The sequence below is a fragment of the Notechis scutatus genome, chromosome 8 (genome assembly GCF_049901735.1).
Source record: "Notechis scutatus isolate UNSWTSFEM ecotype Mainland chromosome 8, rNotScu1.2, whole genome shotgun sequence".
NCBI classification, from domain to species: domain Eukaryota; kingdom Metazoa; phylum Chordata; class Lepidosauria; order Squamata; family Elapidae; genus Notechis; species Notechis scutatus.
The window spans coordinates 3510193-3524193 of NC_142016.1; the positions used below are offsets into that span (position 1 = coordinate 3510193).

Genomic DNA, 14001 nt, shown 5'->3' on the forward strand with positions numbered 1-14001 from the left:
TATCCTCCAGCTTCAGCGCTTCTAAAGCGTCAGTGAGGTTGGATGAGGATGCTAGTCTCACTATGGGATCGTCTACCTCCGGAGTGTTTAGCATGTTAGAAAACTCCGAGTCGAGATTAAACAATCTCTTGTCTTGACTGGAAGGAGCAGGAGGGGGGCCCGCAGAGGCCCATTGCCTTGCAACCAAATCGGAAAAAATTGGGGGAGTTGGAATGACCTCGGTTTCGATGACCGGCTGTCTGAAAACTGAGTCTTCTGGTTCCCCCGGGATCGCTGGTGATGGTTCAGAAGGAGACTGGGAAGCCAGGCCTGAGACATTCTTTGCCTTGAATAGCAAGGACTTAAACAAGTGAGGCTTAAATAGGCCTACGAATACTGGCTGGTCAGGGGAAATGCCCTCATCCTCGGACATCTCCCCTTCCATGGGGTCTACCTCGAAAAATGGTTCTGAATATTGAATTGACCCCCTGTCTGAACCTTCCTCTTCCCTGAAGGGTTCAAACCCCATTTCTTCCTCTTCCTGGCTCACCTCCCCTTCCGGGAAGGGGGCTTCCACTTGGGAAGGTACCTGACCGTGATGTGATGGCGGTCTGGAGAGAGATCTTCCGGACATCAACTCGACCTCGGGTGCCATTGTTTGGGATCCTGTTCTGGACAACTGTTGAATGCCCTCTGCTATTCCTTGTCTGATAGCCAGCTGCATCCACTCTCTAATGCTGTCCGGAATAATGGATGAGGACAGGTTTTCTGGGCGTAGGCCCGCTGCAGTTGGTGTGAAAGTGGCCTCAGGCGTGCGAGAAGCCTGGTGACTACGTGCGGGTGAACACCCGGAAGGAGAGGGATGACCTGACAAGGGAGGGGGTTGAATAGAGGTAGAGGGCAGGGCAGGAGTTACAGAATGCGAGTCTTTAGATCGTTTGTCAAACTCCTTCTCCAAGGCCTTATGACGCCATAAGGCATCCATTTGAGAGGCCTTGGAGGAGTCCTTGTCCCTTTTGCGCAGATAGTGCGTTTTTGACTTTGCCTTCAAAGAAGGGCCACTGGGATTGCCTTCTGCCATGACACAAAAAGATATCAGATCAGAAAAAAAGGGCGGTTGGCACGCCTGGGAGTTCGACCTACAACGCAGGCCGGCTTTCCTATAGTTGGGCCGCGTCCCCCTTTTGGATAAATTTTTTTTTATTATAATATATTTTATTATTTTTAATTTTAATTTTAATTATTATTTATTTATTTATTTATTTTTATTTTTTGTGGGCGGGACCCAAAAAATACCAATCAATTCCAAACAAAAGGAGGGCTTAATAATAAGCTGCTTTCAAAATATTGCTTACCAAGGATAAAGGAACAAAAAAATTTTAAAAATTAAATCCTAACCATCCAATACACCAAATGAACGCAGAGGCCAGAAAGGAATAATCAACAATGGAAAAAAAGGATGGGGCCTCCAGAGGCAGCCTCCCAACAAAAATGGGAAGTAAGTGCCTACGTCTCTGGGCGAGCTGCGGAGAAGAAAGCCAACTAGAAATAATTTGAGAAGGGCAACTGGGCACTGAACCACACTACCCTTAACAATTAGGCACCACACGGCCTGCCGGTCCCGCTATGGGCCTTTAAAACCCTCGCAGCCCGATCGGAGAGATAGCAAAGACCAATTCCAAAATGGCGGCCGGCCACGAGGCGCGCCCAAAATGGCCGCCGATTCCGGCGCTATAACCTCAGAGACGCACAACCCTCTAGCACACCAAAAAAGCGGCTGGAAAAGGAACGAGGGCTAAAAGAAGAAGCTTTTGCTTCTAGGCGTTTGTGGGGGGAAGGCGCAACTCCGCGCTATCTGGGGCGCGATCTCAAGCCGCTACTCAGCTGCAGCGCGGCTTGAAAAACGGCAGAACGAAAAAAACGGAGGAGGGGTGGGGCAAAGGGCTCCAAATCCCCTATTTCCCCCTTGAGGGACGAAAAGAAAGCGTTCCTCCAGTAATATTTAAGACAAACAAACTACAAGCGCAAAGGACAAGGAAAGGAGAGATCAAACCTGATTTTGAAACAGCTAAGAACCTGGATCGGCCAAGGAGCAAGAAATCCAGCTGCCTGACTCTAGCGAGGCTGAGCTAAAACTGGGGGAACGCGTGGAGGAGTCACGTGGAGGAGGAGAAGCGTTCCTCAATTTCAGCTCAGCCTGTTAGAGTGAAGACTGGAGCACCTCCCACTGTCTGGATGCTCGCAGCAGCTCCATGGAGAACAGACCCAGAATTATCTAGAGATAAGGAATCTGAAAAAAGGATCTACAAACTGGAAGACTGGAATCCAAAAGAAATGAAGGGGGGGGAAATAGAGGGGAAGGGCAAAAGAAGATCACATTGTATAAAGACATCAAGAATTTTGATTGGATCAAAACCTCATAGCTCATATATTAAACTAGCTCGATACCCGTGCTTCGCTACGAAACTATGCCGGGCTTAATTTTGGGGGAGGAAAATAAGGGGGAAAAAATTTCTGCCTCTGCTTACCATCGGTATTGATCTGGCTAGCATCCTGTCAGTGTGAGAAAGTTGAGGGCTATTTGGAAAGTGAAACGATATTTGCTGTGTGAGCAAGGAGCCTGGGTGTGGCTTAGCTCAACTGTTCTGTACTAAAGCTGCTTGCTGCCGTAAAACTGAAACTCCTCTCCTCTGCTTGTATTTGGAACAGATTTTTTTTTCACGTGGGGAGGGGGAGTAGAACTCAGCATCAGAGTGTATTAATAATAACATACAAAATACTAATGCTGATGGTCATTTCGAAAAATCCTTTCTCAGTGAGCACCTAGAAGCCAAGAGGAACGTACGTGCCTAATTTCAAGTTTGTAGGCTTTTCAGTTCTGGAAATTTTTTGATGATGTGTGAGTGGTATTTCGCTTTTATATAGAGAGATTCTAACCAATGTATATTTGAATGAGACATATCCCCACAAATGTATTAAGAATTTATAAGAATTCAATTCTAATTTGCATAGCTATATATAATATATATAATATGCAATATATACTACAGCATATTGAGTTTTAAAGCCATATTTTTCAACAAAATGCTTCCTTTTGGCTACTTTGTACATATTTATCTTTTCTGGATTTATTGGGATTCAAAAAGCATGAGAAGGACTTCCTGTGAATGCTAAAGGCTTTAAATGAACTTTGTTAGCCTGAACAAAACAATGATTTTTTTTTTTTGCTTCTAATCCCTTTAAGAATATAAATGTTGTTTCCATTTTTGCATTCTGATGCCTAAAGGAAAAGCAACTTTTACAAAAGTCAACAAGAGAGCTCAAGGTCAAAGGCAGGGGTTTCTTTGAGGAATAAATCACTTTGCCCTTGCAAGTATTGCTTTCCCTAAGCATCAAAAGTTGGTGTTTTTGCATAAAAAAGGCTTTCTGGTTTCAGGAAAAATAAGCATTTATTTCTAATTCTTCAAAAATAAGCAAAGCTCCCATTTTTTCTCTCCAAATTTCACATCTCAACTTAGTTAGAAAAGCTTCTGTGTTCAACCATCAGCAATTCTTTAATGTAGCCATTCTTGTTGATGTAATAGGGCTATTTTTAACCCTAAATGCTATGGAGGGGGAGCCTGGTAAATGTGCCTGCAACAGAAAAATGGTTTTTCCACTGTTCCAGTTTTCCCATGAAAAAAAAAATAACATAGCAATTAATCTTTTAAAAATCCTCCAATAGTAGTAGAAGAAACTGCTTTAAAAGTTCGTTGTTGTACAGCAGTGGCTCCCAATCTTTTGGGTACGGGAACTGGTTCCATGGAGAAAGGTTTTTCCACGGACCAGGGAGGGCATGGTTTTGTGTGCTGCCTGCATCTTGTGGATGGGGCTTTGTTTGTTTGTGTGGCCCAGTTGCTGGCATGCCGCACCACAGCCCGATCACACTCCATAGACCATGCACTGGGGACCCTTACATATTTTACCAATTCAGCCCAATCACTGGGTAAGCTGCCCTCTCTTGATGTAGAACTTACGTGCTACATACAGAGATATTTTTGGTCAGAAAACATTCAAAGAGAGGGCAAAATCCAAAAGCGGGGTCACAAGGAAATAAAGAGTTGAAAAGCTTGTTTGATGTGGCCAAATACAGGATAAAATGAGGTAAAACTATCCATGGGCCCTCAAAGCCAGCAAGGTTCTCTTTTATTGGTGGAAATGGAATTTAACTGGCAGAATTTAACTCCCCACAAAGCTTGATGCCTTTGACACATTTATTCCTTTGAGGAATAAATGACTTTGCCCTTGCAAGTACTGCTTTCCTTAAGCATCAAAAGTTGGTGTTTTTACATAAAGACGACTTTCTGGTTTCAGAAAAATAAGCACTTAATTCCAATTCTTCAGAAAGGAATAAATGTGTCAAAGGCAACAAGCATTGAAATAGACATGAAACTCTGAGAAGGGAATTATTCTGACATTGTTATATTCTTTAGTCTAGCAACCCAGAGATAACAGGGAACAACAAGCAACTGATAGAAAAGGGATGATGATTGTCAAGAATTCAACTGTAGAAATCAACAATTTAAGATAAGTTCTTCTAAATCTTGTTTTTCATCTTTGTTTCAACAAATGGAATTTAGAGCTGTGAGGTAACTGATTTCATTTAAAAGGATATGTAAATGCTTCTCATGGGTAAGAATACCCCTTAATACAAAACTGAAAATGAATGAATAACAGTGCCTTCCAGCAAAATTAAACTACAGATCTTCCAACTGGTATGGAAAAGAAAATACATTTTCTTCCAATATAGAATTTGCTTGGTCCTCAGAGCAAGAACACTTCCACCTTACTGAGAGAAGAAAAACAAAGTAAGTAACAAATCCTGGCTCTTTGTTCTACGTTCTGACTACAGTACTTATTTCCAGCCAGTTAAGATTCACTTGATGTAAGAAGATCCTGAAAGCACAACAGCTGCACTGTTGCGATTAGATCCTATTAAGATGGAGAAGGGGGTGCTAGTGAGACAAAGACTGCCATTTCCACTCTGGTTGGTTCCAGAAGCATGAAACAAGAATTAATGCAGATATGCAGAGCAATGGCATAGAGACAGATTGCAAAGTCTCTGCACAAGAAGGATACACGGAAAAATCTCTTTTTAAATCTTCTCTAAAACATAAAGGAATTCTTAGTTTTGTCTTTTTAAATCAGTGTTTTAAAAACAATTAGCATCAGCCAATTGTTAAGATAACTATTATAATTCCTCAGAACAGATAAAACCACTGTTATTACAGAGTGTGCTGGAAAAAAACCAAGTAAAAACATTTTAAAAAAAAAAAATGGTGCCATCGCACTGTTCCAAAAGAAATCACATGCTGGAAAAGCACAAAGGAAATGCGGGAAGAGAATATCCTATAGCTTGGATTATATTTCCAATTGAAAGAGTGGCAATCAGCATGGAAATATTGTAACAGATCAAACTAAGATCTTAATATTCTCCGAAAGGAATCATCCCCTTCTTCTAAGGGAAGAAAGGCAGTTAAAAAATAGCCTATTCACAATATAGTCGAGACATGCTTCATCTACATCAACTCATTTGCTATATTTACAAAACCGCCTAAGTAAATCTGCTGTACAATCCTATTTTGGTTGGAAGGGTTTTAGCAAAGCAGTTTGGAAGAGATTAAAGCCAGTGTCTGGTAGTGGAAGCAGATGTAAAGATTTTATGGAAAAATAGTTGGGTTAACCTATTGCCACAAAAGGAGTCTTGGGTAGACTATAAGATTATAGTGCTCAATTCATTATGGTATTATCTTTTACCCCAATGAATGTATTTGTTTTTGAGTGCAAAAAATACTCATTAAAATCTTCTGTGATCACTAGGTATAGAAGTGCTGAATTTATCATTATACACAATTTGATACTTTTTGACACCAGACCTTTGTTAAATCTGTTTGTGAACTAGTCCACAAAAACTTACACTGTAACACACAGAGATTTGTTCAAATATACTTTCTTACATTTGAAGGCTGGAAGCCTGAACATTTGATGAGCAAAACACGCAGCTTAAATTTGGGTATGCAAACACAAGGAATCACATTATTTCAAACGTATATGTTCCTCAATAAATGCAATGTAAATAATCAGCAAACAGATTTTAATCAAAACTATCATTTGAAATACTCATTTTCATAAGAAACTCAGGTATGAGAGGAGAAAAAAGCAACCCAGAATTAACTTAACCTAAGTTGTTGATTGCTGTTCCTAAGTACAAAAGAATGTTTTATGTTAAGACCAACCACATTTACAGGTTTGTAATATTCATGTGGTATGAATATGTGAAAAAGAACTACTTTTCCTACTTACAGGAACAATAAGTACCGTATACAAACAAACAGATAAAATATCTGCTCATAGCTACACCACTGGTGCTTTACGAAAGCAATATTGTCAGAAGAGGTACAAAACTGGTGGCATGATCTGTCATACTTTCAAGCCAGCCCAAGGCCAAATCTTTCTGAAAAGGAAAAGGGCCAGAGGGAGGATTCTGCTTTATTAACAGAGATCTGCTCTGTTAGACCACTTTCACATGGGCTGGGCACCACTGGTGGTCCGTGAGAAAATTTTGGTGATCCGCAGAAAAATGTCACCCCCAAAGCAATTAATCCAGGCTGCCCAGGGGAACCAGGGGAACACAAGGCTTGCATCGCTTGCATTATGAACAACAGGAGGTAGTGAGGGGAGGGGGGAAAGGGTGCCCCACTCGCCCCATGCGCCTGGCCGCTGGGCTGCTTCCTTCCACTTCTTTCTTCTTCTGCTTTTGGCTGCCCTCAAGGAAAGCAGCAAAAGTGTTTCTTTCTCTCCCCCAAACTCTGCCAGAAACGAATCTTTGGGACCCTGCAAGGCCTCCTGCTCCAAAAGGCTGCGCTGGTACAACAATTCTCACAGAGTCATTTCTGGCTGAGTTTGGGGGGAGAGAAATAAAGACTTCTGCAGCTTCTGCTGCTTTCCTTGCAAGAAGGCAAAAGTCTCTCTCTTCTTTTTCTCCCCCAAAGAATGGAGCTGGAGAGCTTTCCTGCGATCCCAAATAAAGAACGATCGGAGGAAAATGGGGTGGGGAATTCTCCTGCAGACTTTTTTTTTGGGGGGGGGGGGTATTTTCCCAGGGTCCCTGGACCGCGGGATTTGAAACGATGAGTTTGGTGGTCCCTGCGGTCCAAAAGGCTGGCGACCCCTGCTCCATACCAGCCACCGGGCAGAGGTTCTTCCAGCCCGCGGCGATGACTCTGGAATCAGCTCTTTCCAACTACGGAGCTGAAACGTCCCGAAGAAACCACACGCTGGGAAAGCACAAAGGAAACGCGCGGGAAGAGGAAGATCCCACGGCCTGGGCCCCGTTTCCAACGGAAAGGGGTGGCAATCAGCATGGAAATGTTGTAACGGATCCAACTGAGATCGTAGTAATGGTCCCCGAAAGGAATCGTCTCCTTCTAAGGCAGGGTTTTCCAACCTTGGCAACTTTAAGACTTGTGGACTTCAACTCCCAGAATTCCTCAGCCAGCTTTGCTGGCTGAGGAATTCTGGGAGTTGAAGTCCACAAGTCTTAAAGTTGCCAAGGTTGGAAACCCTGTTTCTAAGGGAAGGCAGGCAGTGAAAAAACAGCCTCCATTCGCAATAGAGTGGAAGAAACTTTTTTTTTTCCACGCCGTGGGTGACGGAGAGATTCCACACGCGCGGAGCTAAGAGGCAGGAGGAGCTCCCGGGGTCCCAGAGCGCTCCGGGAGGCTCCCACCCCCCCACCCCCGATCGGGGCCCGGGGCACGTCCGCCCGCCAGCCGCGCCTCCCCGCCCGAGAGAAGCCTGGCGCCGTGCCGCGCGCGAGGCGGGGGCGGCCCTCCGGCGCGGCCTTACCTGCTTGCAGCAGCTGCATGGCGTGGGTGAAGGAGGGGTCCAGGCTGTCCTTCTCGGCCATCAGCTCGGGCAGGTACTTGTTCTCGGGCTCGGCCTTGGCCGCGGAGACCGCGCCGGGCATCAGCGGGGTGGGCGCCGCGCTGGGCGCCGGCGGGGCCGAGCTGGTGGCCGAGGGCGGCAGGAGCGGCGGCGGCTGAGGCCCGCGCCCTCCTCCGCCGCCGCCGCCGCCGCGGGCCGCCCGTCGCGGGGAGGCCGCCGCCTGAGGCGACTGGAGTCGAGCCGCCACGGCGGGGCCCGGCGGCCGGCCCAGCCGGGCGGCGGCGGCGGCGAGATCCTCGCGGCGCTGCATCCGCGGCCGAAGGAGCGGCAAAGGCGCGCGAGGGAACAGGGTTGCCACGCCGACGGAGCGCAGGGGCCACCGGGGCGGGAAGCGGAAAGAAGGGGGGACGCGGCGTCCGTGCTTGCGCTTCCGGCCTTTCTTTCCGCCGCGCGCCAACTACGGCCGCCGCCAACCGCTCCTCGAGTCAGGGCCCGACTGCGCCTGCGCAGGACTCGCTGCGACTCCCTTCGCGCAGGCGCACCGGAGGGCCGCTCCGCCGAAAAGCGAGACCCTCCAGACCAGGTGCGCAGGCGCCCCCCTTTTTTTTTCTCCGCGCACATGCGCATCAGAGATCTCTTTGTCGCGGTGGAGCACGTGGTACCCTCTTCCGTCGTCTGAATTGGTTCTTGCGGGAGGGGGGGGATCATGCAAGATCGGGACTGCGAGTCCTTGTTCTCGTTGCAAGAAAAAAAAAAAAAGCACAAAAACACGCTTTGTCCTTGTAGCAGGGTCAATGTTACTCGGGGTAAATGAGATGTTTCAGACCAGAGCGTCCTGTTGGAGATGTAGTGTTTACGCCACGTTTGATAAAGCTAAATTTATTTCAATAAATTTATTTCGTTGATTAGCTGCGTATTATTTATTGGAGCTCTGCTCCGGGCGACTTCATTTTTGGTAGCAGTCCAATAATGGTTTACTTTTTTGCTTGTTTTTCCATGTAGTCCAGTGTTTCTCAACCTTGCCAACTTTAAGGTGTGGGGACTTCAGCTCCCTAAATTCCCAGCCAACTGATTTAGCCCGCTACCCTGTGGTCTTCCTAACTAGGTTCAATTTATTTGAGATCTGTCAAAGTTGGTAAGATGTTCCATATAACTGGATATAAAGTCTCTTTCAAAATAGGACTTGGGCAATAACAATTTATTCCTTTATTTATTACATGTATAGTATCCCACTCTGATAGACTAGGTGGCTTACAAAACACAAAATAGTTAATACAGAGAATAGAAATGCCATGCAAGAGGCCATTAAAATTAATCTGGAGAAAATCAGCATATTTCAAAAACCAGAGGCCCAGAGAATGAAATACAAAAGAATATGATAAAATGGGCTAAAAACATTGGACACAATACAGATAATCCTTGAGTTACAATGCAGGTAGTCCTCAATTTACAACCACAATTCAGCTCATAATTTCTGTGGTTAAGTGAGACATTTGTTAAGTGAATTTTGGCCCATTTCACAACTTTTCTTTCCCCAGTTGTTAAGTGAACTACAGTTGTTAAGTTAGCAATATGGTTGTTAAGTGAATCTGACTTCCCCATTAACTTGTTTGTCAGGAGGTTAGGGTTAGGGTGACCCCGGGGCACTGCAACCATCATAAATATGAGTCAGTGGCCAAGCAGCTGAATTTTGATCATGTATCTACTGCTGCAATGATTGTAAACCATTGAAAAACACTCATAAGTACCTTTTTTTCAGTGCCATTGTAACCGGTCATTAAACAAATTGTTGTAAGTCAAGGACTATCTATAACAATAGCCTTCTGGAAGAAGAGAGAAGAACCCGCCCCACTTTACATTGAGGGGGGGCTGTGTGGAGAGAGTTTCCTCTTTTAAATTCCTGGGAGTCCACCTCAGCGAAGATCTCACCTGGAAAATCAACACAACCCAGGTGGCCAGAAAGGCCCAACAGAGACTCCATTTCCTCAGGGTCTTGCGAAAGAATAAAGTGGTACAATGACTGATGACCTCCTTTTACCGGTCCACAATAGAAAAGTGTCCTCTCATATTGCATGACAGTGTGGTATGCTGGCTTGACAGCCACGGAGAGAAAACCATTACAGAGGGTGGTGAGCACGGCTGTTCCCTGATACCACTAGATGACCTCACTGGGGCTCACTGCCTAAGAAGAGTGAGGAAAATTCTCAGGGACGACTCACATCCTGGTCAGCACTTCTTCACTGTCCAACCATTGGGTAGGAGATAGCATAGCAAAGGAGAAGCATAGCCAGTTGCATCAACAGGCTGAAGAACAGTTTCTATCCGTGGGCTGTCAGACTTCTGAACGGAAAATAACTTCATGTCAACATAGTAGGATAAACTTGTGGGGCCGGTGCATTATGCAACAAGATTACATAGTGCAATAAGTGTTGTAATGACGAGGCAGTCGAGGTGTTTGATCATGATCAACTGATTCATGATGAACTTTATTGGAATCTAGTCTTGCATTTATACACATTTTTAGTAATCCTCCAACATTGGTTAACTTTGGTTTCTGCTTGACTTTCGTTATTGTTCAGCATAGTAACTAACACAATTAATGATCTCTAGTCAAAGTCCAACATATGTTTACTTCCTCTCTCTAATCCTTCTTTAGATGAGTAACTTTATTTGCCTGAGTTGTATTTGCTTGGAAGCATTCTTTTCTCTGAGGTTTGCCATCCAAGATAAAGAAATTCCTGCAATTACAACTCTACAAATAAGGACTTCCGGTATGTAAGGCTTCGGCGGCGGCAGGAATCCGCGATCATGCGCGGTTTCTGCTGCGCTCGCCGCTGGAGTGCCCCCGATCCAGCCGGATTTGGGGGCTGATAGTTACCCCGTAGAGGTAACTGAAGACAGGGGAGATCCAGCAGGGATCCGGGGGAATTGCAACCCCCCTCCTCAGCTGGCTTAACTCCCTTTTCCGAAGGCAGTGGAGCGGCGGTCAGCAATGGCCGCCACAAAGAAGCTTTCATCCGGATAAGAATGTGCAGGAGGAAGCTGAGAAAGTGAAAGTTCTGGCTGACTGGGATAATAAGTAGCATTTAAATACCCTGGAATTTTAATTTTGTCAAAGATACATCGTTCCCAAAGAAGACTGTGAAAAGCGGCGGATGAAAGTTAAAAGGGAAAGTTTGTTTTTTCTCACTCTCCTTCCTTACGGTGATAGCAGATGGAAATCGGAAAAACCCGTTCTGGCACCAGCAGGTAATTAAATTTGAAAGTTAAAGCCAAGGGGACATTAAAGATTTCTGAACATTGGAAAAAAAAATTTTTTTTTTCTATAAGTGGGAAGGGAGAGGAAAAGAATTAATATTAAGATTTTTGCTGGAGGAGGCTGCTTGGAACTTATAAGACTAGAGTTAAATTGTAACAAGACTTCTAAAAGTTACATTTTGGAACTTTGCAATTGAACTGTACCCCAGGAAGAGAAAGTATAAAAAGAAGAAAGTGCTAAATGAAACAGACTGTGTGTATTTGGATTGCTTGGTGACTTTGGGACCTTTGGAAATTATTATTTGAAAGATTAAAAACTTTTGGGTTGTTTAAAAAACATTTTCACAATGGCATTACTTGTTGATGAACTGAAAATGGAATTTAAAAAGCTAAAAGAAGAAGAACAAGAAGGGCTCTTCTGGATTAGTTTTTCATTTTTTACAAATGGCGATTTCTACCTATCAGCAATTACAAGAACAAGAAGGTTGGGAGGAAAAAGAAGAAGCCATCTTTAATGAACAAACAACTTTAGTTGGGGAAGAAAAGGGAAAGAGGGGAAAGAGAATGGAAAATTTAAGACTTAAAAAAAACAACCAAAAAAGGGAAAAATAAGGTGAAAAATCGATACAATGTCAGAATGTCAGATCCGGACGGGTCTGGAGGCTAAGGCTGCCCCGTAGAGGAAGCCGAAGATAGGAGGGATCCGGACAGGGGGTTGGGGTTTTCGCAGACCCCCTCCCCACCCGGCTTAACCCTCTTTTCTCAAGGCGGTGGAGCGGCGGTCAGCAATGGCCGCCACAAAGAAGCTGACAGCTGGATAAGATTGTGCTGGAGGAAGAAGGAGAAAGTTCTGAAGTGAAAGTTTTTTGGCTGAACTGGGACTATAAGATACAAGTAATATCCGGAAAATCCTGATTTTTTGAAAGATACTTTGTTTCCAGAAGAGATTTACAAGCGGCGAGTGAAAGTGCTTAAAGAGAAAGTTTACTCTCCTTCCACATGGATTTAACAAATGGATATTGAAAATCCTGCTATTTTACAGAAGGTAAAAATTTAAAGCTTTCTGTTATAAGTGGGAAGGGAGAGGACAAAAGGAAAATTTTTATTAAGATTTTGTTGGAGGAGATGCCTGGAAGATTTTGAGATTGGAAGTTAATTGCAATAAGACTTTAAAATACAGATTGGTGTTGTTGTTTTTTTCCCTTGCCAATTGATATTACCCCAGGAAGAAAAAGTGTGAAGAACTTTGTGCTCTGTTTGGATTGTTTGATGACTTTGGGATTTTGGGGAATTGTTCCAAGCTTTGAATTATCTTGGTTGTTTTAAGAAGAAGAAGAAGAGAAAAAAGAAGAAGAAAAGGTTTATAATGGCTTTATCTGTTGATGAACTGAGAGAGGAATATGGTAAAATAAAAAAAGAAGGTAAAGACGGTGTGAGATAAATTTTTCGCTTTTTAGAAATGGCACTTGCCACTTATCAACAAACACAACAATTAATGGAGGAGGAGGAGGAGGAGGAGGAGGAGGAGGAGGAGGAGGAGGAGGAAGAAGAAGAAGAAGAAGAAGAAGAAGAAGAAGAAGAAGAAGAAGAAGAAGAAGAAGAAGAAGAAGAAGAAGCCATCTTTAATGAGTCTACAAAGTTGATTAAGAAAGGAAGGAGAAAGAGAGGAAGGAAAAAGGACATAAGACTTAAAAAAACATCCAAGAAAGAGAAAAATAAGATGCAAAATCAATACAATGTTAGAAAGCAAAAGAAAAAAGAAATACAACAGAGAGGGGAAGCTAAGGGGGTAAAAAGACCAGATGGGATAAGATAGGAAGGAAGAAGGGGGGAAAAGCCACAAAGGTATGAAACAAGATGTGAAAAAGAAATTTTTTTAGGGATAATGGGTAATGCATAACTTTGTTTCAAAATGTTTCTGCAAGGTACATAAGATAGTATTGTAGTATTTGTATTAGAAATAGAAAATTAGAATTTTATAAGACTTAAGTAAAGATTAAAACATTAAAGGTTTAATAATGATAGATTTTAAGATTTAATAAAATATTAAAAGGAATGTTTAAAATATGTTTAAGTATAGATTTTAATTGACTATTGTGTGGATGTTTGTATGAACTTATTATTATGGTATTTGTTTTTGAAATAGATAATTGGAATGTTATGAGATTTAATGTTTAATTATATATTTAATTACTTTATGGATTTACTTTTTTTTTTCTTTTTAAAAAAAACTTAGTAGGTAGAATGTACTAAGCAGAATCAGATAGGGAACTAGGTGTTACCTTAAATGTTAATTTAGGGGAGCGATGGAAAGGCATCATACTTCGATTAGTGATTTCAGGAGAAATCTTTTGTTTCTAATATGAATGAGATAAATGGATAATTGGAAAAGAATGGACAAAAGATACAAATATAATGATTTAAATTAAGATGAAATAAATAAAATAGAATTAAGAAGAGTGGAAAGCGGGGAGAAGTTATAATGAAGATATAGAAGGGTAAATAAGATAGGTAATGGCATATAAGTTGAACATGAATTTAATTGAAGTCCATAGAAAGAGAGGTAATCCGGGGCCAAGCTACTTTTTAAAAAGAAGTTTTATGTTTTTGTGTTTTGTGTGTGTATGTCTGATTGAGATTTAATAAAACCTTGGGAGAAAGCGAGAAGAATAATTGTAAACAAGGCAGAGGGAAATATGAATATGATGAGTATAAAATGGATAAATATAGAAGAAATGTAATTGAATAAGAGCAAAGAGAAATAATGAGAAATCTGCTAAAAATATTTAAGTGGAAATGGGATATATTAGAATTATATTGTATAAAACAATGTTTTAT

General features: G+C 42.7%; 2 protein-coding genes across 4 annotated transcripts in view; one reads left to right on the forward strand and one right to left on the reverse strand.

The window, feature by feature from the left end:
• The window catches only part of KHDRBS1 (KH RNA binding domain containing, signal transduction associated 1), a 34356-nt gene extending 25947 nt beyond the window's left edge, over positions 1–8409 (reverse strand). For both annotated transcript variants that reach the window (XM_087970498.1, XM_087970497.1), the window contains exon 1: positions 7867–8409. In XM_087970498.1, coding sequence (XP_087826624.1) covers positions 7867–8215 — 349 coding nt within the window. In that variant the 5' untranslated portion in view covers positions 8216–8409. The remainder of the gene's footprint in view (positions 1–7866) is intronic.
• Positions 7815–14001, forward strand: part of PTP4A2 (protein tyrosine phosphatase 4A2) — a 65829-nt gene continuing 59642 nt past the window's right edge. The window contains exon 1 of one of the 2 annotated variants that reach the window (XM_087970501.1): positions 7815–7939. The gene's annotated coding sequence lies outside the window, so the exon portion shown is untranslated. The remainder of the gene's footprint in view (positions 7940–14001) is intronic. The other variant, XM_087970502.1, reaches the window with a different exon arrangement.